Raw genomic sequence first — 22,713 nt, 5'->3', positions numbered from 1 at the left:
ATGGACTTTTTCTCCAGTCTTTAAAAAGACTCTTTCACCAAATGCAAAGGTTGAGACAACACCGAGACAGTGTAAGTCAGGTGTTGACTTGGTACAACAATAATATCATGAATCAACACTGTACCTTGTTATAACCACATCCAATTTAATTTTTTGGAACTGTAATAAAGTTATTTGGATTTAAAAAAAATACAAATTAAATGGACCTTTGTAATAAATTGACCCAAGTCCATCCACTCTTCAGGGGAAAGATTTATTCACCCTTTCAGGGGCAGGAGTTCCTCCAATGGAGAGCATATTCCAGTATGTTCTGGGGTTACAGGGTGCATTAAAGGGTTAAACTGACAACACATTACACAAACGTTTGTATAAAATGTCAGTTAGCATGATGATTTCGGTCTGTGAGAGAGACATTGCTCAAGTGCTGACGTTGGTGTGCGCACAAGGACAGCTGGACACTCAAACTGGTTTACTTTCGTGACTCACACGTTCACACAGAAATGACTTTTCCATTATATGGTTTTCTTATCACAGATGTAGGTTGGCCAACCTGTAGGCAAAAGAACAAACAGAGAGAAAAGTTATGTGTAATCAAAATGAACTCGCAGGACAGGTAGCATTGCGATCCACCATATTTGACAAGTAGCACTTCTTGGCCTGTTTGATTGTCCACATTACCAACTTTAGTTTTTCAATCACACGTTTTCATCATTTGTGCAAAACAGTCAGTCATAACCAAACTTTTGAGCAGTCCTATCCCTAGCCCTTCAATTAATATTTAGATATCACTGGAATAAATCAATAGGAAATGTCAACATGTTGCATGTGTTTGTGTACTGGACTGTCGTAACGATGGCAATGACAGTGCTGAAGATTCTGAAGTTCTTGGGCAAATGAATTTTACATAGCAAATCATTTAAGATAAAATTTGATATCACACACATATACACACACGCATATATACACACACACACACACACACACACACACACACACACATTTTTTGATTTTATATTGTTTTTCTACATTAGAGATACAGGTAAACTGTGGCCTACCCTGGCCTCGCCTAGCCGACTTACAGGTTTAACTGGCCTGCCCGTCCATTACAGAGCATATTTGACAAACAACTATAGAATATTCACATTCATAAAAGTATAGCCAGTTTAAGAGGCTTAAATTTAACTACCATAATAATGATGCAAACTCCACAAAACAGGGCCTAAGTTAAGATTCAAGTCCAGAAACTTTAACTGTGTGGCGGACCGGCTGTCCACTACATGCAGTGTAATATGCAGTATTCATGATTCGTACCTTCATAAAAAAAAGCACATTTTAATTTGGCCTACATGTTATTTTCATCTGGTGATTTGAATTTCCAGAGGCACTATTTCTCCATTGAATAATCAATTTGACATAACTTTTCAATTTTGTACATAGACTCAACTAAAATGTTTCTTTGACAAATGTTTTCACTTAAGATAAAGCCAGTTTAAAAGATTGGCCACCGAGTTTGAAAGTCAAAATGCATCAATTAAATGTGTAATAAGTCACAATATTAAGTGCACGTTACTTGGCTTTGTTGTTTACTTAGAAGTCGGAATGATAATCTTTTGTAGCTGGTGAAATAACAACTGCTTGACATGCCAGTATTTGTTTCCTGTGCGTCATTTCAACATCACCATGCCAAAGCACGACTGTTCCACGTAAACAAGGATTGGGAGAATTAACAGGAGTCAAACAGTCTGGACTGGCAAATACCGCTTCTCGCTTGAATGGTTTTCTTTTTTGGGACATTTTTACTAACCTGGTCCCTCTGCTTGATTCGTTTATAGACATACTCAGAGAAGGGTTCTCTGTGGATGAATCTGCCCCAGCCAGGCGTGGTCTTCAGCCATCCATCCTCGTAGACCACTTTGCCCCTGGAAATGGTGATCACTGGCACTCCATGACACTCCATTCCCTCAAAGATGTTATAGTCCACAGCCTGATGGTGCGTCTTGGCTGAAATCTTTCTGTAAAAAATGCAAAGGTACAAGGACAGGCCTCCTCAGAGCAGAAATCGATGTACCACAACTGATAATACTATTCTGTCACCGCTTTCACTCCTGATTCTTGTGTTAAAACAAAAAATTGCCAGCCTGGAGACCATGTTGGACATGAAGGAAAGGTCATTTTTTACATATAAAAATGAAATAATTTTGGATATAAAAATGAAAATATGTCATTTTCTCACAGAGTTGTCACTGCAGTCCATTGATAAAATTCATGTGAAAGTAACACCACAAAAGAATTGCCACCGTTCTTTTCTGTTTGTTCGTCATTTGGAACTTAACTCAACAAACTAATTAATACATTCTTCTGATTTAAAATGATGACTAAAATAGGACTGTGTGATTAATCTGTTATTGACGAGTGGATGTTTAATTGTCAATATTAAGTTTATGTTTTATCCATTTTTATGTTTTTTTTTTTTCAGGGAATGGCAGCTTCTTCTTTTCCTTTCGGCTTTTTCCTTTAGGGGTCGCCACAGCGAATCAATGTCCTCCATCTATCCCGGTTTTGTGCATCCTCTTCTCTCACACCAGCTCCCTTCATGTCCTCTTTGACCACATCCATAAACCTCCTCTTCGCTCTTCCTCTCGGTCTCCTGCCTGGCAGTTCAAGGCTCAGCATCCTTCTCCCGTCACTCGTCACTCTCTCTCCTGTGGACATGTCCAAACCATCTCAGTCTGGCCTCTCTGACTTTCTCTCCAAAGCCTCTAATATAAGTTGTCCCTCTAATGTACTCATTCCCGATCCTATCCAACCTGGTCACTCCCAAAGAAAACCTCAACATCTTCAGCTCTTCTACCTCCAGCTCTGCTTCCTGTCTTTTCTTCAGTGTCACCGCCGCTAATGACAAAGGCATAGTGGGCACAGCTAGCACGCTGTATCGGTAGTGAGCTGCATGAGCAAATATATTAAGTTGAATTAACTGCAGTTTTGTCAACCCACAATGGCTGAAGGAGGAAAAGAAATTGATTTGGTTGGAGATTTACTGTTAAAGCCATTTTCAAGACGAACTTTTCAAGAAAAATGGACCTCATTCCGAAAGTTTGATCAGTTATTTCCTGGCTAATGGTACCCTCTAGTGCACAGGTGTCAAAGTCAAGGCCCGCGGGCCAAATCCGGCCCGTCACATCATTTTTTTTCGGCCCGCGAAAGCAAATCAAACTTGTTAAATTCCATGATGATTGCTAAAATCTGAGCCAAAATTTCATATTTTTGGATGTCAACCACAATAAAAGTCATTATTCTTGACTTCAGATTTGAAAACGAGTTATTCATTAATTTGCTGTGTGCTCTATATGTAATATTTGAAGGGATTTAAACATTCTAATGGGTTCCCCAAATTCATAACGGCCCTCGAGAGGAAACCATAACTACAATGTGGCAAAAAATGACTTTGACACCCCTGCTCTTATAATAATAATAATAATATATTTAATTTACAAGCGCCTTTCTGAACACTCAAGGACACTTTACAACAAAGACAACACACAAAACAGTAAAATCATGCATAAAGCAATAAATAATAAAACAGCATAATAATTTTAGACCACGTAAGCAAGTTTAAAGAGGTGGGTTTTCAGGTGAGATTTGAAAGTAGGAAGGGAGTCAATGTTGCGGATGTTGGGTGGAAGTGAGTTCCAGAGTTTAGGAGCGGAGCGGCTGAAAGCTCTGCACCCCATCGTTGTGAGGCGGGCAGAGGGCGTGTAGAGGTGGAGGGAGGAAGAGGATCTGAGGGCCCGAGTAGGAACGGAGATTTGAATTAGGTCAGACAGATAGGGGGGGGGCAAGGTTATGGATGGCTTTAAATGTAAACAGAAGTATCTTGAATTCAATATGGAGTTTAACAGGGAGCCAGTGGAGCTGTTGGAGGACAGGAGTGATGTGGTGAAATGAGGGGGTTTTTGTGATGATCCGGGCTGAGGAATTTTGGACTAGTTGGAGTTTATGGAGACATTTTTGATTGACCCCGAAAAGAAGTGAATTACAATAATCGATACGGGAGGTGACGAGACTGTGGACGAGGATAGCATCGGAGTGAGGGGTGAGAGAGGGACGGAGACGATTGATATTGCGGAGGTGAAAATATCCAGACCGGGTTATGTTATTTATGTGGGAGTGAAAAGATAGTGTGCTATCAAGGATGACACCCAGGCTCTTAACCTGAAGGGCGGGGGACACGGTAGAATTGTCAATGGTGAGAGAGAAACTGTTTGCTTTGTGAAGGGTGGATTTTGTACCGACAAGGAGAAGTTCAGTTTTTTTCGCTGTTTAGTTTGAGAAAGTTATGAGAAAACCAGGATTTGATTTCTGAGAGGCAAAGTGTAAGGGATGCAGGTGGAAGAGAGGCGTCGGGTTTACTGGAGAGGTAGAGCTGGGTGTCATCCGCGAAGCAGTGAAAATGAATTCCAAATTTGCGGAAGATATCACCAAGGGGAAGAAGGTATATAATAAAGAGAAGGGGCCCCAGGACAGAACCTTGGGGCACACCAGAAGACACAGGGGAGGACCGTGAAGTGAATGAGGTAATTTGGATAAACTGTGAGCGGCCAGTGAGGTAGGAGTGAAACCAACTGAGTGGGGTGTGTGTCACGCCTAGAGTGGAGAGTCGGTTGAGCAGGATGGGGTGAGAAATTGTGTCAAAGGCCGCAGATAGATCAAGAAGGATGAGAATAGAGAGGGAGCCGGTATCTGCTGCTATGAGAAGGTCGTTCGTGATTTTTATGAGGGCTGATTCAGTGCTGTGGCGGGGACGGAAACCAGACTGGAATTGTTCGTAGAGGTTATTGTGAGTGAGGTGAGAGTGGAGTTGACAGGCGACGGTTTTTTCGAGAATTTTAGCGATAAATGGAAGATGCGAAATTGGACGTAGGTTATTGAAATCATTGGGATCTGAACCAAGTTTTTTCAGGATTGGTGTTAGAGCTGCGGTTTTAAGAGGGACAGGAACAATTCCAGTGGACAGTGAGGAGTGAATAATAGCTGAAATAAAAGGGAGGAGAGCAGGTAGACAAGATTTGATGAGGACAGTAGGGAGGGGGTCAAGTTGACAGGTGGAATTCTTGGACTTGGTGATGAGGTCAGAAAGTAAGGAGGGATGAGGGAGTTCAAAAGACGACAGCAGTTGATAGGGAGTAGGAAGGTTGGGAGAGGGGGGGGATACAGAGGAGCCGAGGTGTTGGTGGATCTTGTTGATCTTTTCAGTGAAAAACAGAAGTAGTGCGTTGCAGGTGTCTGAGGAGTGAAAGTGTGGGGGGAGAGAGATAGGGGGTTGAATGATTTTGTTGTATAGGGAAAACAGAGTCCGTGAATTCCCACTGTTAGCATCAATCAGTCCAGAATAGTATTCAGATTTTGCGCGTGTGATAGAGTCCTTGTAGTGGGTGAGGTGAGCTGTGTAAATGTCCTGGTGGGTGGTGAGGCCGGTCTTTCTGTAAAGTCTTTCCAGCTGCCGAGTTTTCGCCTTGGTGGAGCGGAGTTGGGCGGTGAACCAAGGGGCGGATCGAGTGAATTGGACTGACCGGGATTTAACAGGAGCAAGGGTGTTGAGCATGTGTGCAAGGTCCATGTTGTATTGGGAAACAAGTTCATCAGGGGGGGAGTTGTAGTCCGGTTTGAGGTTGGCAGCCATTGCAGTGAGGGTGACAGTGTCAATGTGTTGGATGTTCCGATAAGTGATGATGCGCGGTGGCTTGGGGAGAGAGAGTGTGATGGGAACGTTAAATGAGACGAGGAAATGGTCCGTTACAGGAAGTTCGTTTGCTGTGCAGTTGGCGGGGGTAAAACCACAGCAGCATATTAAGTCCAGGGTATGCCCTTTTATATGCGTGGGGAAATCAGAGAATTGGTGTAAGCCAAAACTCTCCAATGAGGAAATAAAGTCTTTGGTGAGGGGATGGGTGGAATTGTCAATGTGTATGTTGAAGTCCCCAAGGATAATAATATTTGGTGACAGAGTGGAGAGGTGTGTGAGGACGGCTAAGAAGTCTTTTAAAAAGTCACGATGTGGTTTAGGGGGACGATATACAGTGGCTATAACTGTGGGAGATGGACCAGAAATTTGACACGCAAGGCATTCAAATGAGAGAGTTTCCGGGACTGGTACTTGAGTGACTTTCCAGATCTCGCGGTAAAATATCGCGAGACCGCCTCCGCGGCCCGAGAGGCGGGGTTTTGAGAGGTAAACAAACCCAGGTGGCGTCGTGTCGTTCAACTCGGAAAAGTCCCCCGCCGTTTGCCAGGTCTCATTCAAACAGAAGAAGTCCAGCTTACGGTCACTAAGGATGTCTTGGATAAGACAACCCTTACCCGTAAGCGAGCGGATGTTCAGGAGGCCGAAAGTGACGCTGGTGGTGTCATTTTGAGGGGTATTGGCCGACCTAGCCAGGCCGGCCAACACACGGTGTTGCACGGAGCGGCTGTAACCTCTGCGTGGCCGGCGGAAAGATGACCACAGGGAGGTGATATCCTTGGAGTCGTCGAGGTGAAAGTCTCGACGTGATCCGCGGTGGATATACCTCCGGGAAGGGCGGCGAGCGATTTCCGGGAATCGGAAAATCGCCTGTGGCACGCTCGTTCACCGGGAGCGGAGTTCAAGCAGCTCTGACGCCGAATATTGCAGCCGTCCAACGGGTCGTTGGAGGAGCGATATGATAGCAACCAGCAACGTCCAGAGACAGGCAGCGCCCAGGTTAGCCCTCAACAGCGGGTACAGGTGGGTGGAGATCGTCCGTGTTCTCGTTCGCGGTCGAGATAAACGAACGGAATCACGAGACGATCCGACAGCCAAAGCGGATTGGAGTTCGACCATAAGTTCCTCTGGTGACTGTCGAGTATTTCCAGTGGTACAGGAATCGTAAAAAAACAAAAAGATGCCAAAATGTTTGCGGGCGAACAGCGGCAGCCAAAAGCGCGCCAGCGTACATTCGACCCGGAAGTGAACTCTTGTGGACTAGTAAATCACAACACACTTTTTTTCCATCTGGATTGATTCAGACGTAGCACAACTGAAGGTCTAGCGATGAATCCATGGCCCACCACTGGTAGTGTTGCGCTCTCCACTATAGTAAGGGAGATACGGTGTTGTGGGATCCAGGAAAAAACCACAAGACAAGCAATGTGATACGTCTTGACTCAACAGAGGTTTACTTCGAATGCCCCGATCTAATGCAAACGTACGCGCACAACAATTTCCGGTCCAACGATCTAAATCGTTCCGACACGAAACACGAACCGAAGCAGGCGTACCATGTTTAAATAAACATTTTCGATATATATCATTTGTAAACCAATAGAACTACGCGAATGTAACCAAAATAGGAAATACGATAATTTACAACCTGTCACATACTCCCCCTCAAAATAGATGTTGTCCCCAACATATGTACTAGTAAATACATAAATACGCTGGACGACGTGCCCAAAACAATGACGCACGGTATTATGAACTGCATCCAAATATGAACGATAATAATGAACAGTTTACAGACTGGAACTCTTTTCATACATTCTGTTTACATTATACAGGGCCCATCTCACTGTTCTATTAAACCGAAGTGTCGATTAACCATTTCTGTAGTATTTCGTGGCATAATAGGGGTGTGCGCCATACATCCAAGGCATTGTCTGTTCACCATGATATGGTACTGTCCCTACATTGTAGCAAGATGGCGAACCAAGGCGATCATACGTGAATACCTTGGGTCTCCTGTGTTCTCGTCGTGGCCGTTGATTTCCCCCAATATCAGGATTACTGGGGGGTAGCTGGGGAAAAGGGGGACACACTGTCACAGGTGGATCATTTTCCGGACCAATGTTGCCCTCCTGAGATTGGTCAACTTCCGCAGCTCCCGGCTCCGTCCCCGGCAGTTCATTCCCCAGTTGATTGTCATCATGGTGGGTTGTCTCCACAAAGCTCACGTCCCGCGGTTCTGGTGAGTCTGGTCGGGTGCTCTGGCGATGCAACACTGGATAATACTCATCCTCCTCATCATCCTCTTCCGGATCCATTTCCGGCATCTTGTTCGGTCGTTGCCGAGTGGACTTTTCCTTGGACTGGGACTGTAGTGAAGTCTCTAATGGCAAATGATCACATGGCAGCAAGAGATTGCGGTGGAGTATCCTAGATCTGCCCTTCCCCCTCTCAGGTTTCAGCTCATAAACTGGAATGTCTTGGCTGACTTGACGAACCACTGTATGAACAACATCCTCCCAGTGGTTTCTCAGTTTGCCTGAACCTCCACGTGGGGTTAAGTTTCGAACCAGAACACGATCACCGGGCAACAGGGTAGAATACTTTAGTTTACTGTCATATAGTCTCTTACTCCTGGCAGCAGCTTTGTTGTTATTTTCTTGCGTGATCGCATACGCTTCCTCCATGCCCTGTTTCCACTTCTTCACATAGTCTTTCTGGTTGGTTTCACCGTGGTTAGAGTCTGGATTCAAACTAAACAACATATCAACTGGCAAACGTGGTGAACGTCCATAAAGTAAGTAAAAAGGTGAGAACCCTGTCACCTCACTTTTGGTACAGTTGTAAGCATAAACGAGTTTGTTTAGTGAGTCTTTCCAGTTACTCTTTTGTTTCTCTGTCAGTGTCTTTAACATCTGGATCAGTGTTCGATTAAATCGTTCAACCTGTCCATTTCCCTGTGGATGGTAGGGGGTTGTCCTTGAACCCGCAAACCCACAATATTCCTTCAGTTGAGCAAAAAGTTGATTTTCAAATTCACCACCCTGATCATGGTGAATTCGAAGGGGGAACCCAAACTTTAAAGCATAGTCATTAAAGATTTTGTTTGCCGCTGTTTTGCCAGATTTGGACGTTGTAGCATAAACTTGAGCGAAACGTGTAAAATGGTCTACTAGCACAAGCACGTATTCATAACCACCCTTACATTTGTCAAGATGCAAAAAGTCAACGGAGACAAGTTCAAAAGGCTGAGTAGTCACAATATTAGTGAGAGGGGCTCTGGTCTCACGGTTGGGCTTTTTGTGTTTTAGGCACACACACTCTCTCAGTACATAGTCCTCTATTTCTTTTTGCATAAAGGGCCAGTAAAAACGATCCCTTACAAGGGAAAGAGTCCTTTCTACACCATGGTGGCCCATTTCATCATGCAGCTCTTTTAACACTGTCACCTTGTGTTTTTCAGGAAGCAGTAGTTGGGTTCTGTTTGCCGTTTTTCTGTACAAAACACCTCTGTCATTAAAGTGTAGCTTGTCCCATTCCCTCACAAGACAAACAACTTGAGGACAATGCTTTCTTAGTTCAGTACCTAGCGGTTTCGTCTCCGCCAGTTTGTATCTAATAATATGTCCTATAATGGGGTCAGTCTCTTGATCTAGCTTGATCTGTCCAACAGTCAATGGGGCTATCGGTGTGTTTAGTGACACCTCGGCACACGTAGCTGAGATTCCCATAGACCAAGCTGCACTAGACTCGTTCTGTTGGTCAACCGCTTGTACGGCAGCACTCACAGCATCATATGACATTTCTTTTGTACATCCTTCCATATATGTTACCATATCAAGGGGCATCCTAGATAAACTGTCTGCATCAACATTTTCCTTACCGGGACGATATTTAACAGTAAAATTAAAATCAGAAAGTTCTGCGACCCACCTGCACCCAGTTGCATTTAACTTAGCAGTCGACAGTACATAAGTGAGTGGATTATTGTCACTATACACAGTGAAGAATGGTGCATAGTACAAATAATCACGAAACTTGTCTGTGATCGCCCACTTAAGCGCCAAAAATTCCAACTTGCCCGAGTGTAAGTTATAATTCTTCTCAGCTGCAGTTAATGTCCGAGAGCCATAGGCTATCACGCGAAGTTTGCCATTTTGTCTTTGGTACAACACAGCACCTAAACCCCGGTTAGAGGCATCTGTATGCAAAATGAAAGGATGCGCGAAGTCAGGAAAACCTAAAACTGGTGGTTGAACTAAACAGTCTATTAGCTGCTCTAACACTGACTGATGCTCATCACTCCACTCAATACGTGTGTTGGAAGACACACTTTTATGTCTCACTTTCCATTTTTGTCTTTGATGCTGCTGAGTCTCAACATTCAGAGGGGCTTTAAGCAAATCATACAAGGGACTAGCGATACAAGAGAAATCTTTGATGTATTGCCTATAATAGCTTAATAGTCCCAAAATGGCTCGAAGCTCACCGACAGTGCCTGGCTGCTTGTTTTTCAGGGCACGCACTGCTGCTGTATCTGCCGGGTCCATTCGGCTCCCCTCAGCAGAGACAATCCTGCCGAGGTACCTCACTTCCGGCTTGAAGAGGTCACACTTTCGGGCTTTGAGTTTTATTCCATTTTCCCTGAGACGTCGCAACACTCGTCTGACGTCCTCAACGTGGTTGTCAAATGTCCCGCTGAAAACAAGAATGTCATCAAGATAGGGGACACATATTTCGTCCCGTAACCCCTCCAGACATTGTTCCATACACCGCTGGAACGCTGCTGGTGCATTCATGAGTCCAAACGGAATTCGAATCCATTCATAAAGGCCCCAAGGGGTCACGAAGGCAGTCAGGTGTCGGCTCCCTTTGGACATGAACCCCTGGTGGTATGCTTTGCCTTGGTCCAGCAGCGAGAAGATGGTGTTACCCCCAAGGCTATCCACCACGTCCTGTACCCGTGGGATGGGGTGCCGGTCAGGGTGTGTTTTCCGGTTCAGCTCTCTGTAATCAATACATAAGCGCAGTGTACCATCTTTTTTCCTGACACAGACGACAGGGGATGAGTAGGAGGAAGTGGACTTTTCCACCCACCCCTGCGCTATCAAGTCCTGTAAATAATCTTTCACCTCTCTGTACATTGGCTTTGGGACAGACATGTATGTCTTTGAAACGGGCTCAGTGTCTTTCAACAAAATGTCCATTTGTAGGTTTTCCACACACCCTATGTCGTCGTCCGATTTTGAAAATGATGCCGATTCCTCTCTCAACATCTGCTGAACGGTCTTTCTTTTATCTTCGTCCAAATGAGAAAGGTCAATTGGGGGGTCCCACTGCTCACTGAGAGCGATGGTGGTATTCTGGACATGGACCTCATTGACAACCGCTGAAGGAAGGTCCCTTTTAAATATGTTAGCTGGGTAGACAGACCCTACTGACTGCACTGTACCAATAATAGTCTTTACTGGAAACCTAATATCATGATTAGTAGGGTTCTGGACACTAACAACTATCCTAGGGATGGAACCTGCCTTTACTGAGACCAACGAGTCACAAAGCTCGAGGCCATCTGGCCACTGTGGGTTTTCACTTGGCTCAAAAACCAATGTAACATCTTCCTTAAAGGGCTTAGCCTGTACTTTGCATGGAATAATAAGTGAGCTATGCCTGGCTATAGTGAATCTCTCATTTGTTGTTTTTACACGGTACTCATGTGCTTGTCCCAGACTAACTGCTTTTATGAAAGTGGCAGCTTTATTGCGCTTAAGGTGGGGAAAAGCTAGTCTAACCGATTTCAAGAGCTTTTCTGTATCCCCTGTTTGTGACTCATTAGAGAGGCTATCTAACACAAGACGCTCAATGACATTAAACCCTATGATAGGACACTGTTGCTGGTCACCTTTTAGTACTAATACTGGTACAAGTAGCCCTGGATCATTAGCACCAAGTTTAAATGGTATCTCAAGCCATCCTACATAAGGCATATCCGTTCCATTAGCTGCCACAATATTGAGAGTGTTATCAGGGTCAATAAGCTCATTCACATTTTTCAATGACACGTCAGGTAAGTTCGTTTGTTTCCATAACTCATCTACAGCACACACCTGGGACCCCGAGTCCCAGAGTGCTTCAACCCTTTTGTTACCCAAAAAGCACCGAATAAGACATTTCTTCCCCACTAACTCCCTGACCGAAGGTAATTTGCCACACTGTTTCTTACCTGTACGCTCGACAAATGACTGCTTATATCTCTTCTGAACGGGGCCACATGTGTGGGGCTTACATTCCATTTTCATAGCACCACTGTAACGCTGGGACCTATCTGTCCCTGTGGTCACACCATGTCCCACTGGGGTAACCCTTTCTAGTTTAAAGCATGGTTCCTAGCTGAGTTCTGTGCTTTGCAGCCTGCTCTGAAATGTTCACTACTTCCACATTTAAAACAGTGCTGACAATATTCTTCACCTGTCTGAATACAAGAATAACACCTGGGCTGAGGGCGACGGGGCATGTAGTACTGCTGAGGGGCGAACCGCTGCTGGAACTGTGCTGCCCCCCTCATCGACCTGGGGCCTGGTGCTGGGTGGTACTGCTGAAGAGCTGATGGGGAGTGCTGGGTGTAGTAGTGCCTGGCTGGTGGATCTACCTGATATTGTGAAGGTGGAGTGAAGGCGACCTGTTCAGGGTAGTGGTCAGGCAGGCGTTCAGGTCCTCCGCTGGTGGGCTGAGAAGTGGCTGTTGGTTTCTGAATAGTCTCTTTGATCTGGGACACTTCTGCACGCAGCTCTTTTAACAGCATCATCTCTGACCTCATCTCTTTGATCTCTGAAAGGAGTTCATTCGGCACAGTAAAAGTATTCTGCTTTAAGACTGCCTTCTTCCCAATCGGGACTGGTGTGTCATCTAACTGGACAGTGTTCAGCGTTGTCACCCGTGCAGCAGCATTTTTCTTTTTTTCCCGTCGCTCTTTTTCATTTGCACATGCCATGTTTAATTTTTCTAACAGTACTTCATCTGATGTGGTGGTTAGCAGGAGGAAAGGTTGCATGTCACTCTTTACATTGTCACTCTGTAACCCCGTCAGAACTGTGTGCAGGAATAAACTCTGGACCAACGTGGGATCATACTTCACCCCTGATTCAGCCTCTTGAGATGCAGAAAGAATCCTTTGACGAAGATCCATCGCACGCAGTAGAAATTTCTGTGGGGACTCTTTATTAGTCTGCACTTCCGATGAGAGCTGCTTGTACAATTCAGTGGCTCCTCTCTCTTGATAGTGAGATCGGAGAATCCTTCGTAAAGAAGGTAGGGTGAGATTTTCTTTCCCTTCGAGGTAGCTTCTCAACTGCAGACCTGGTGTTATGGCACGAACCACTGCATCAATGATCTCATCCCCCTGGTAGCCTTTACTGAGCCCACTTTCTATCTGTCTGACCAAATTAGGAAATGTGAGTTTATCTTTTTGTCCGAGTTCACCTATTTGTCCAGATATTTTGAAATCTTTGCGCCAGGGGGCAGTGTCTGGGGGCACTATGCTTCTCTTTCGCACTGCATCCCGACCTTTTTCACTTGGTTTGGCTATTCCTAGTTGAAAATCTTTTATACTTTCAATCAAGTCCTTTACACGTAGCAAATCTGACATTCCTTCATCTTCTATCTCTAATTCAGCTCTTTCAATGTAGGTTGACACAATATTAATTAGTTGGCCTCGAGTCTTTCCTGTAAGTTGCTCTCTTTCCAGTCCAGATATTTGGATTTCAGCACATAACTCTGACAACTGTTGAAAATTCAGTCCAAATAACTTGCCTTTGATGTCCAACTGTAATTCCTCTAACGCCATTTTCGAGAGGGTAGACGCAGTTCAGCTGGCCGGATTCACTTCAAAGTCTTCCAGTGCCCTCTAGTGGTGGCTGTACGCACAGAGATGCAACTAGGGCACATGTAGAAACAAACCAGTAAACGGCGACGCCACTCCGACTGGGTTGATTGGGGATATTCGGCGCGAGCTTCTACCCACGGCGAGTAGACAACACTCGAACGCAAATATCCCAGCGGTGCCTCCAAAATGTTGCGCTCTCCACTATAGTAAGGGAGATACGGTGTTGTGGGATCCAGGAAAAAACCACAAGACAAGCAATGTGATACGTCTTGACTCAACAGAGGTTTACTTCGAATGCCCCGATCTAATGCAAACGTACGCGCACAACAATTTCCGGTCCAACGATCTAAATCGTTCCGACACGAAACACGAACCGAAGCAGGCGTACCATGTTTAAATAAACATTTTCGATATATATCATTTGTAAACCAATAGAACTACGCGAATGTAACCAAAATAGGAAATACGATAATTTACAACCTGTCACATACACTGGTAGTAGTAGTAGTAGTAGTAGTAGTAGCAGTAGTAGTAGTAGTAGTAGTAGTAGTAGTGATAGCAGTAATAGTTGTAGTAGTAGTCATAGTGTTTTAAAAAGAAAACAACAAAAATTAAAAAAAAAAGTTGCAAAGGCTGAGATACATAAATTGCATTCTCATCATCCAAGCTATCATCTATTTATGTGACATGAGGCCAGTGACTGTGCTTCCTGTGTGTTATGCAACTCTTTGTAGCCTCTGGCGCCAATGGTATGGTGTGACACTTGCACGGAGAGTTAAATTGACAGCGGCAGCAATTAATAATGTGGCATTCTTGCGCTTCAAAATATCTATCCCTCTTATATCGATCGATACAAGAAGGCTGATTGGATCAAAGAACAAAACCAGTCCACGGTAACAACGGAGCAAATCTCAATTTACAGTAAGTTACAGTACGTTGGGTCACTTTGAGTTCTTCTCATCAGTTTATAATGCCTTACCCCAGGGGCTCAGCCCAAATTCTCTTCCAAGCAGAACACCACAGCCTCGTTTTGGGATTACATTAACGTTTGTGTGTGTGTGTGTGTGTGTGTGTGTGTGTGTGTGTGTGTGTGTGTGTGTGTGTGTGTGTGTGTGTGTGTGTGTGTGTGTGTGTGTGTGTGTGTGTGTGTGTGTGTGTGTGTGTGTGCGTGCGTGCGTGCGTGCATTAAGGTTAATGTGATGATGTCATATCCGTTGAATTTTAGTTCATGAAACACATTGGAACATAACAAAATACATTATATTGTTTGTGGTTTTTTTTAGCAGTCCTGAATTCATTCATTGCCATTCACAAATGTATTCAGGAATTGAAAATATGACGTAGAGCACCATTCCCGAATTTGTTCGGGTTTTACTTTTTCATGCTTGGGTGCCGTAAAAGCGCTCGTCATGGACTCTAGCAATGTTTTTATTTTCCACAAGGGGGAAGCATTTCTGTGGGTCCTCAAATTCAAGTGACAGTAACAAAAACCTGGCACTGGAGTGGACACATTTTTGCTCGTCCGGCAGTGAATGAGTTAATAAGAAAATTGTATGTGAGCTCCCATGTGAGCAATTGATCAGTGTAATGCTGAACAGCCTGACTCTGCCCCTCACCTTGACAACTTTGGATCCCAAATAACCACATCAGCATCTGAGTTCTTGGCGATGCGGCCTTTTTGCGGGTAGAAGTTGAAGATTTTCGCTGCGTTGCTGCTGGTGACAGCCACAAATCGATTCTCGTCCATTTTGCCGCTGTGCTGGGAAGTTACAAAAGCACAAATAAGCCAGATGTAATGGCAGTGTACATAATGAATCTCTTCAAAGGAAAAGTGAGCGCTTTGGAACATGTTGCGGGCATCCAATTCAAAATAAAGATTTGCAAAAGACAATAAAGGCGGTCTTTGGGATACATTCAACTGAATCGAGACTGAAAAGGGTGCGCTCAGGACTACATTTTCTCTTATGTATATTATACACAATGCATAACATGAATACCGTAGTTTGAGTGGGATGCACTCATAGACTTAAACATTGTGTAAATTCTTATTCCTTTTCCAGTCAAATAATCACACCTCTCCTCTGATTATTGGAAATCCTACAATTAATATTGTGGCAAAATTGTGGATCAAAGTGATTTGATGGTTTAGGAGAAATACTTCAAATCATGAGGCGGTGTCGCTTCACAATCTTTCGTGCTATGGGAAAAGGTGAGTTTCAAAGGTTACAAAATGTGCTCTATTTGCAAAACACTGTCTGAGAATATAAGCAATCGAGTGCCAGTACGGGTATGTGATGTGGACATACCACTCCCTTCTCCCAAATCACGGACATCCTATCTTCTACACCATTCACCCCGTTAGGGATCTTGGTGAAGTCGTCTTTCCCAAGCGCCTTCTGACAAACTGAGAAGGTACAGTTGTCGGTCCCCGTCACACTCAGGTCATCACTAATGACACATTTAGGGAATAAATACACAAATGAATGACACAGTAGTTCTGTTTTAATAGTAAGAAAAACAATTTGAAGATGCAGATCTCATTTGGCAATACAAGCAAGATGCCTCCTTGGTAATGCTAATTTTAGGATATACGTATCATACGTTCATTGTTCTACTGATTTTGCATTGATGATGTGTCTGTCAGTGATAAAGGTGTTCCCACCCCATACTTGGTTATTAGGTACTTTGGGGAACACATAGCTTTGACAGTCTCATGGTTGATCGTCTTACAGCAGTACACCCGTTGGTCATCATGTCAGTTGTAGGTTCTCTCTTTTAAGGATTCCTGGCCTGACCACTTAGTGACACATCATTGTTTGTGTCGTTGTCACCGCTTGTGTTGGTTAGAAGTTGTGCATTACTGTCACAGGTTTTCGTTTGTTTTTTGTCATGTCAAGCACAGGAGGGAGGGGAACCACAGCAGGTACCCGCGCCTTCAATAACAGAACAGTTGGCATAAAATTTTGGAAGTCCTCCACCAACAACTTCGTGACAGACAGCATTATCCACGAATCAAACCATTTTTCATGCTGCTTTTCCTGATTAGCTTTGTGGGTGAATGAGAGCCCATCTTAGTTGACAGGTGGTGAGAGGCGGCGAACCACTTCGATTGTTCGCCACGAGAGAAAACTAAGCCTTCAATTGACTGAAATATAGATATTTGTGCAATGTATCAGGAGGTAGGTAGGGAGCAGGGAGAGAAAACCCAGGTTAGGGACCTACTTGGCCAACAGGTCCATGAGGTATCCAGGGGTGCTGGGGTCAGGCCTCAGGGGAGGACCCATGACGAAGGAAGCTGCATGGGCCCAATCCTTGTGCCAGTAGTGAGTCCCGTCAGTTCCCAGGCCTGCTGCAATGGGCTCCCCAAACACCACCCGCCCTGGTAGATGGTGGAAGCCTCACTTCATCCTCACCAAACGGTTTCAATGTCATTTGTTATCCAAGAGTATGACTGTTTTATAAACTCGTGCCACGTCGACGATCACAGGGAAGTACAGATACTTTGGAAACATCAGTAGAATTGAGCATCTCTCACCTACCATTTTTGCGAGCGTTGGACACCACGTCTGCTGCAGATTTGCTCATGACATGGACCACATACAGAGGGCAGTTGACAACACTGGCAATCGTGATGGCTCTTTGGGTAGCCTCGGCCTCGACTTCCTCTGGCCGACACAGTTCGTGACCCTCAGGCCCTGTGATGCCCATGGACAGCATCTTCTTAGCTCCCTGGCGTGTCGCAATAAAGTGAAGGAAAAAAAAGTAGGGTGATGGTGGTGATTGGAGAAAAGCTGCTCAGTGTGCAATACAGCGTAGTGAAATAATCCTATAGAATGTGTGATTTTACTTATAGTGCTTCAAGTATTAAGAATGTGAATTTTAATTAAACCCGAAAACAGGAGTGAGATGTTGCATGCTGTTCAATTGTTTTAAAGATCTGCTGCTCCCTAATGGTAATCGTTTATATTACATATTTAGGGCCCCAAAATAGAAAAAAATAAAAAACACGTCTGGCACAATTAGCGACATAGTCTACTTCAATTCTACTTCTTAGCTATTCATAAATATACTGTTGTATTATCAGGTACTGGGTTTAGTTTTTTGTCGTTTTTGAAAAAAATGGGACATTATTTTAGGAAGTTGATATAATAGGGTCTTCTTTTCCTTTAGGCCAAGGGTCCGGAACCTATGGCTCGCGAGCCATATATGGCTCTTTTGATGATTGCATATGGCTTGCCGATAAAACTAAATACATGTTCTCGTTTTTTCGCCCTTCATTTCCTGTTGGGGCTGCAGTTGGCGGAAAGCGCAATTTTGATTGGATGACACTGACCTGGGTTGGCATAGAGCGCAATTTTGATTGGATGATACTGGCCGTCAAGTTGAAACAGGTAAACGGCCCTTTAAATGAACCCGACGTGTACACTTTAGCTTGAATGCACCGGAGCATTCGCCTTTGAGGACAGAAAATGTTTTGATTCTAATTTGCAATGAAACAATTCCATCGATGAAAGAGTCGAATGTCAGTGACTTTTTAACAAGCCCCATGTTAACGTTAGCATCAATATATTTCTGCGAGAAGTATATTGCAGATAGCAAGTGTGGAAGCTTATGAGCCGTGTGCAGGGTAGCTAGCAGTAACTTCACCTATGCAACCGATCGTTTGCCTGGATATTTACCAATCACGAGGAACGGAATACCATTCATGTTAACGGTGAGTACTATCACAAAGTTATTTTATATAATACATTCTGACATTTTGTTGAACAGTGGCCGCGCGCGTGTGTGTGTGCGTGTGTGCGTGTGTGTGCGTGTGTGTGTGTGTGTGTGTGTGTGTGTGTGTGTGTGTGTGTGTGTGTGTGTGTGTTATTTTGGCCATACTCGATGTTACCAACCTCAGCAATCAGGTCGCCATTCTCAGCATGCACTTGAGCTATTGCACCAATGGTCTTACATTGGGTAAAGGCCGCATAGAGATCAATATCCTGCAGCATGTACAGATCCTTATAGGCCATAAACATTTTAAAGGAATTGACTCCTCTTTCTTTGCTGATAATTTCCATTTCCTTCTTGACCTGAGGGAAAAAATGTGTATTAACTTCACTATTATATTTCTGAAGAGCACCTGTGGTGTTTACAGTGTTCCTGTTTCTTCCTGTTTTTGTGTGGTGTTTTCTACTTCAGGTTATTATGGGGTATTCTCCAGCTTCTTCCCACATTCCAAAAATGTAGAATTGTAGGATAATTTAGTACACAAAGTGATCATAGATGTGAATCTTAATCTGAATGGCATGCATTTGGCTGCCAACCGGTCCAAAGTGTACCCGTCCTACTTCTTGCCCAAAGACAGCTAAAATAGGCTTACCCAACGGAAACAAGGCATGTAAAAATGGATAGATGAAGGTAATGAACTAATGGGTGTTATTAATATGGGGTAATGAGTTTTAGAAAGGAGATTTTAGCAGACCATAATGCCATTCTGCCTTTTTAGGTCAAAATGACCTCATCATATTGACATTGAAATAAATATTGAACAAAACATTTGAAGGTACTTGACCAGTCAAGACATTGCTGTCTTTTTATAGACATAACGTACTGTATATGTATGTGCTCAACATAACAATTGCCATGTCTTGATTTGCGTGCATCTCACAATTTGTTGGCTGAAAGGTACTTGTTAGAAGCCGGTCTCGGTTCTGGCATTGGTGATCTTGGAGTAATTTAGCTGAATTTGATCAGGGAACACATACATATTCTGAGCGCCTCAGTTATCTCTGGTGGATGTCATCATTTTTTATTCATAAATGTGACAACAGCGTACATAAAACATTCTGGATCATTGCAGAAAGCAACCAAAGACATTTGTTATTATTATTATTATTATTATTATTATTATTATTATTATTATTATTATTATTATTATTATTATTAGTTGTTGTAGCAGTATTAGTAGTAGTTGTTGTATAGTCGTAGTAGTAGTAGTAGTAGTAGTAATAATAATCACACATTACATTTTTAAGCGCCTTTCAAAGCTCTCAAGGACACTTTACAGTCACAGACAAGCATAGGTACTATAATAAATAAAATACAGTCACAAATAGATTGCAAGAAATAAAATACAATTATAGATAGAAACGAGAGAGAACTACACAAAAAATGCAATTTTAAATAGGTGGGTTTTGAGAGTAGTAGTAGTAGTAGTAGTAGTAGTATTGTTATTGTTGTTATTTGTATTACTAATAATTGCCGTACTTGTAGGATATGTGAGTGTTCAAGGGCAACCTATTCACCTGGTCACTCCACCATGTGACAGCGACATGCAGTGAGTAGTCACAGCACACTTTGCTGTCCGCCATCTTGCGCCAAGAGTCATAGGCCTCCAGAAGAGAATTGCCTTTTTGGGGGATGACAAAGTCCACAATCATTGTTGTCCCTCCTGCTAACGCAGCCTGGTGAGATATAGTTACAGATTAACTGCTGAAAGGTTTTGCCACTTCAACACAAAGTCAACTGACTGAAGGGTGCATGAAGGACACTTGGTTCTGACATCCGTAGATGGCAGAAAACGTTACAATATCATTGCAGTTAACACTGGCATTTAGTATCGAAAAACGTCACGTCCTAATAGTTACATCAGTCTAGGTCCGCGGTCCTTTACCAGGGTTCTATCAAACCCTGAGCGTTTGGTGAATCAATCTCAGAGGTTTGGCAGATTCTCTGACGTGGAGGTTAAGACACACCCTAATCAGCATATCAATTAGTTATAACTATATTTTGCCTCTTTGCAATTGTTTTATGATGATACTAGTGCAGCGTGTTCTACCGGAGACAAATTCCTTGTGTGTTCAACATGGCAAAAAAGATGATTCTGATTCTGATGACATGCCTGGCCAGCTCATGTTGTGCACAATTAAAACAATTATACTTGACTTGACTTTTGTCTGTTTTTAATAAATGCATTTTTATTATTAATATATTTTTCTAATTTCACTCAGGGTTTGGTGAATGTGCATGGTTTGATTTGTTGCCGCGAACAAGGTTTGGAAACACTGATCAAGGAACAGCGGTTATAAACGTTGTTAGAGTATATCGGCTAATAACGCTAGTAGTAAACAATTTTTCTTTATACAGCTTTTTTTCACAGAGGAGTCACTAAAGTGCTTTGCATGGTTTTGAATACAACACAGAATCTCGTCATTTAACGTTAATGGTGACCTGTTCACCCCTTGGCCAGTACGTATTCTGCTGTGTTGGGCCACTACCTACATTATGCTGAGATGCTGGCCTCACCGTGCCAGTACATTTTTTCATGTCTGACAAAGGTACTTTGTATTTTTATCACCGACACACGACTTTTTACAACAGTCTCATTGAAGCGTAGCTACAGGTGAGTGACATTAGTTTTTGTATTTGTTTCTATCCCGTGTTTCTATGACATGAAAACTTTAAACGGCACTAAGATGTTTGAGGACCTCTGCCTTTACAGGTGGAAAAAAATAGCGTATGAGGCAGCATCATCAATGTATACGAGCCCAGTACCACTTCTAAAAAGGACACCACAGCTTGCCGTATATGGTGTGGTGGCCAGATAGGCTCACCCCTCAAAAAAGCCCTAACGTAACACTCTGTTGAGGGCTATGCAAATGACAGTGAAAAAAAATTGTGATGTCGCTGAACCTACGAGATGAATGCCAAAGCCTAGAGGCGCCATTCTGAACTTCCTATTTTTATACATTCTAATCTCGGTTGAGATATGTAAAGACACAAACCCGAATCACGCATTTTTGTAGATTAATATATGCCCCATGATTCATAGGTGAGGTGGACATGTGAGTTTACCAGTATTCCACTCTGCAGACCTCACAGAAATCATGTGCGTGTGTGTGTGTGCGTGCGCGCGCGCGCGCGTGCGTGTGTCTCTTTTACCTGAGTTCCAGTATGGAAGTCATCCACAGTCTTGGTGCCCATGAAAGCCAGTTCCAAGTGTGTGTGTGCATCAATTCCACCTGGCATCACCAGTTTATCCCGAGCATCAATAATTCGCACTCCCTCAGGAATGTGAAGATTTGGTCCAACTTCCACAATTTTCCCATTTTCAATGTAGACGTCACTGACCACAGAGAAGTCTTCATTCACAACTTTCCCTCCTTTTATCAGGATCGCACGGGGCTCCGCCATCCTATTGCGTGTGGTGCATCTGATGAATGTGTATGAGAATGCAGGAAGAGGGCACAGTGGCAAGTCACAATGGCTTTTAATAAGTAACAGCTCGTGTCTGTTCCAAAGTTCACGGAACGTCAGTAAATATGCTTGTCCTAAAACCTCTTGGCCATGAACTCAACAAACGGTCATATTTATCCAATAGTTTTAGGCTAATCACATCGCTTGCGTTGACTTTTTTTTTTACACGTTTCGGTCCCAATGACCACGTTCAATAGGCCACGTTATTCATAATTCAGCCACTGGAGGGCGATAAAATACCGTTGCAAAACATAAGCTTCGTTTCGACGTTTATGTAAATGTTACGTTTCATTGTTCTTTAAATAGTCTAACCTGCAGTTAAACGTGCACACAACTTTGGGATATGTTTCTATTCTGCTAAAAAAATAAATTGGATAACTTAATGAAATCCTTGGAACAAATATGACAGGCAACCTTTGACATCTGTACCGCGTGTACAAAAACATTTCCGTTTATTTTAGAAAATTAAACTACGGCATCCAGTACAAAGTACTTTATGTGCACTCCCACCTCAAAACAAAAACAAACAAACAAACAAACAAACAAACACGCCACACTTATGTGTAACCTATTCAACGATTGCTGAGACAAAGTTGGTCGTCGTTTTCTTATTTCTTGCTGAAAGTTACTATTTTAATGTTTTTCATGACAGAAATTCAAAATAATAGTTCAACATTCAAAATAAATCAAAATAAAATAATACAGATTTAAATCATTGCCAACAAGGAGAAGTTGGTCTTGTTTTGTTTTCACGTTTGTTTTGTATACGTGATGGCCAAGGTATGTGTTTCATTAAAAATATTCACAGTACATAAGTAATATACCGACTGCATCACTGATTAGTGAGAGT

General features: G+C 43.2%; 1 protein-coding gene across 1 annotated transcript; it reads right to left on the bottom strand.

The window, feature by feature from the left end:
- Window positions 1-123: 123 nt before the first annotated feature.
- dpys (dihydropyrimidinase) lies at window positions 124-21,851 on the bottom strand. Its single transcript, XM_088999691.1, has 9 exons — window positions 21,549-21,851; window positions 19,913-20,071; window positions 18,518-18,697; window positions 17,162-17,351; window positions 16,845-17,001; window positions 15,929-16,070; window positions 15,239-15,381; window positions 1,805-2,012; window positions 124-550 (listed from the first exon to the last, which is right to left on the bottom strand). Exons 1-9 carry the CDS (start codon window positions 21,798-21,800, stop codon window positions 491-493), a joined length of 1,491 nt encoding a protein of 496 aa, XP_088855817.1. The 5' UTR covers window positions 21,801-21,851; the 3' UTR covers window positions 124-490.
- Window positions 21,852-22,713: the final 862 nt, after the last annotated feature.

Source organism: Hippocampus bargibanti, linkage group LG06 (assembly GCF_051943395.1).
Source record: "Hippocampus bargibanti isolate YZ-2025 linkage group LG06, ASM5194339v1, whole genome shotgun sequence".
Classification (NCBI taxonomy): domain Eukaryota; kingdom Metazoa; phylum Chordata; class Actinopteri; order Syngnathiformes; family Syngnathidae; genus Hippocampus; species Hippocampus bargibanti.
Note: the sequence above shows the minus strand (reverse complement) of the source record. Positions and strands in the feature narration are given on the sequence as shown.

Coding starts and splice junctions, on each gene's coding strand:
- dpys (XM_088999691.1), bottom strand. CDS start 21,800: ATGGCGGAGCCCCGTGCGATCCTGATAAAAGGAGGGAAAGTTGTGAAT. Junction 20,072..21,548: donor ACTTCCATACTGGAACTCAG/GTAAAAGAGACA, acceptor ATATCTCACCAG/GCTGCGTTAGCAGGAGGGAC. Junction 2,013..15,238: donor TGGGATCCAAAGTTGTCAAG/GTGAGGGGCAGA, acceptor CATTTTTTACAG/AAAGATTTCAGCCAAGACGC.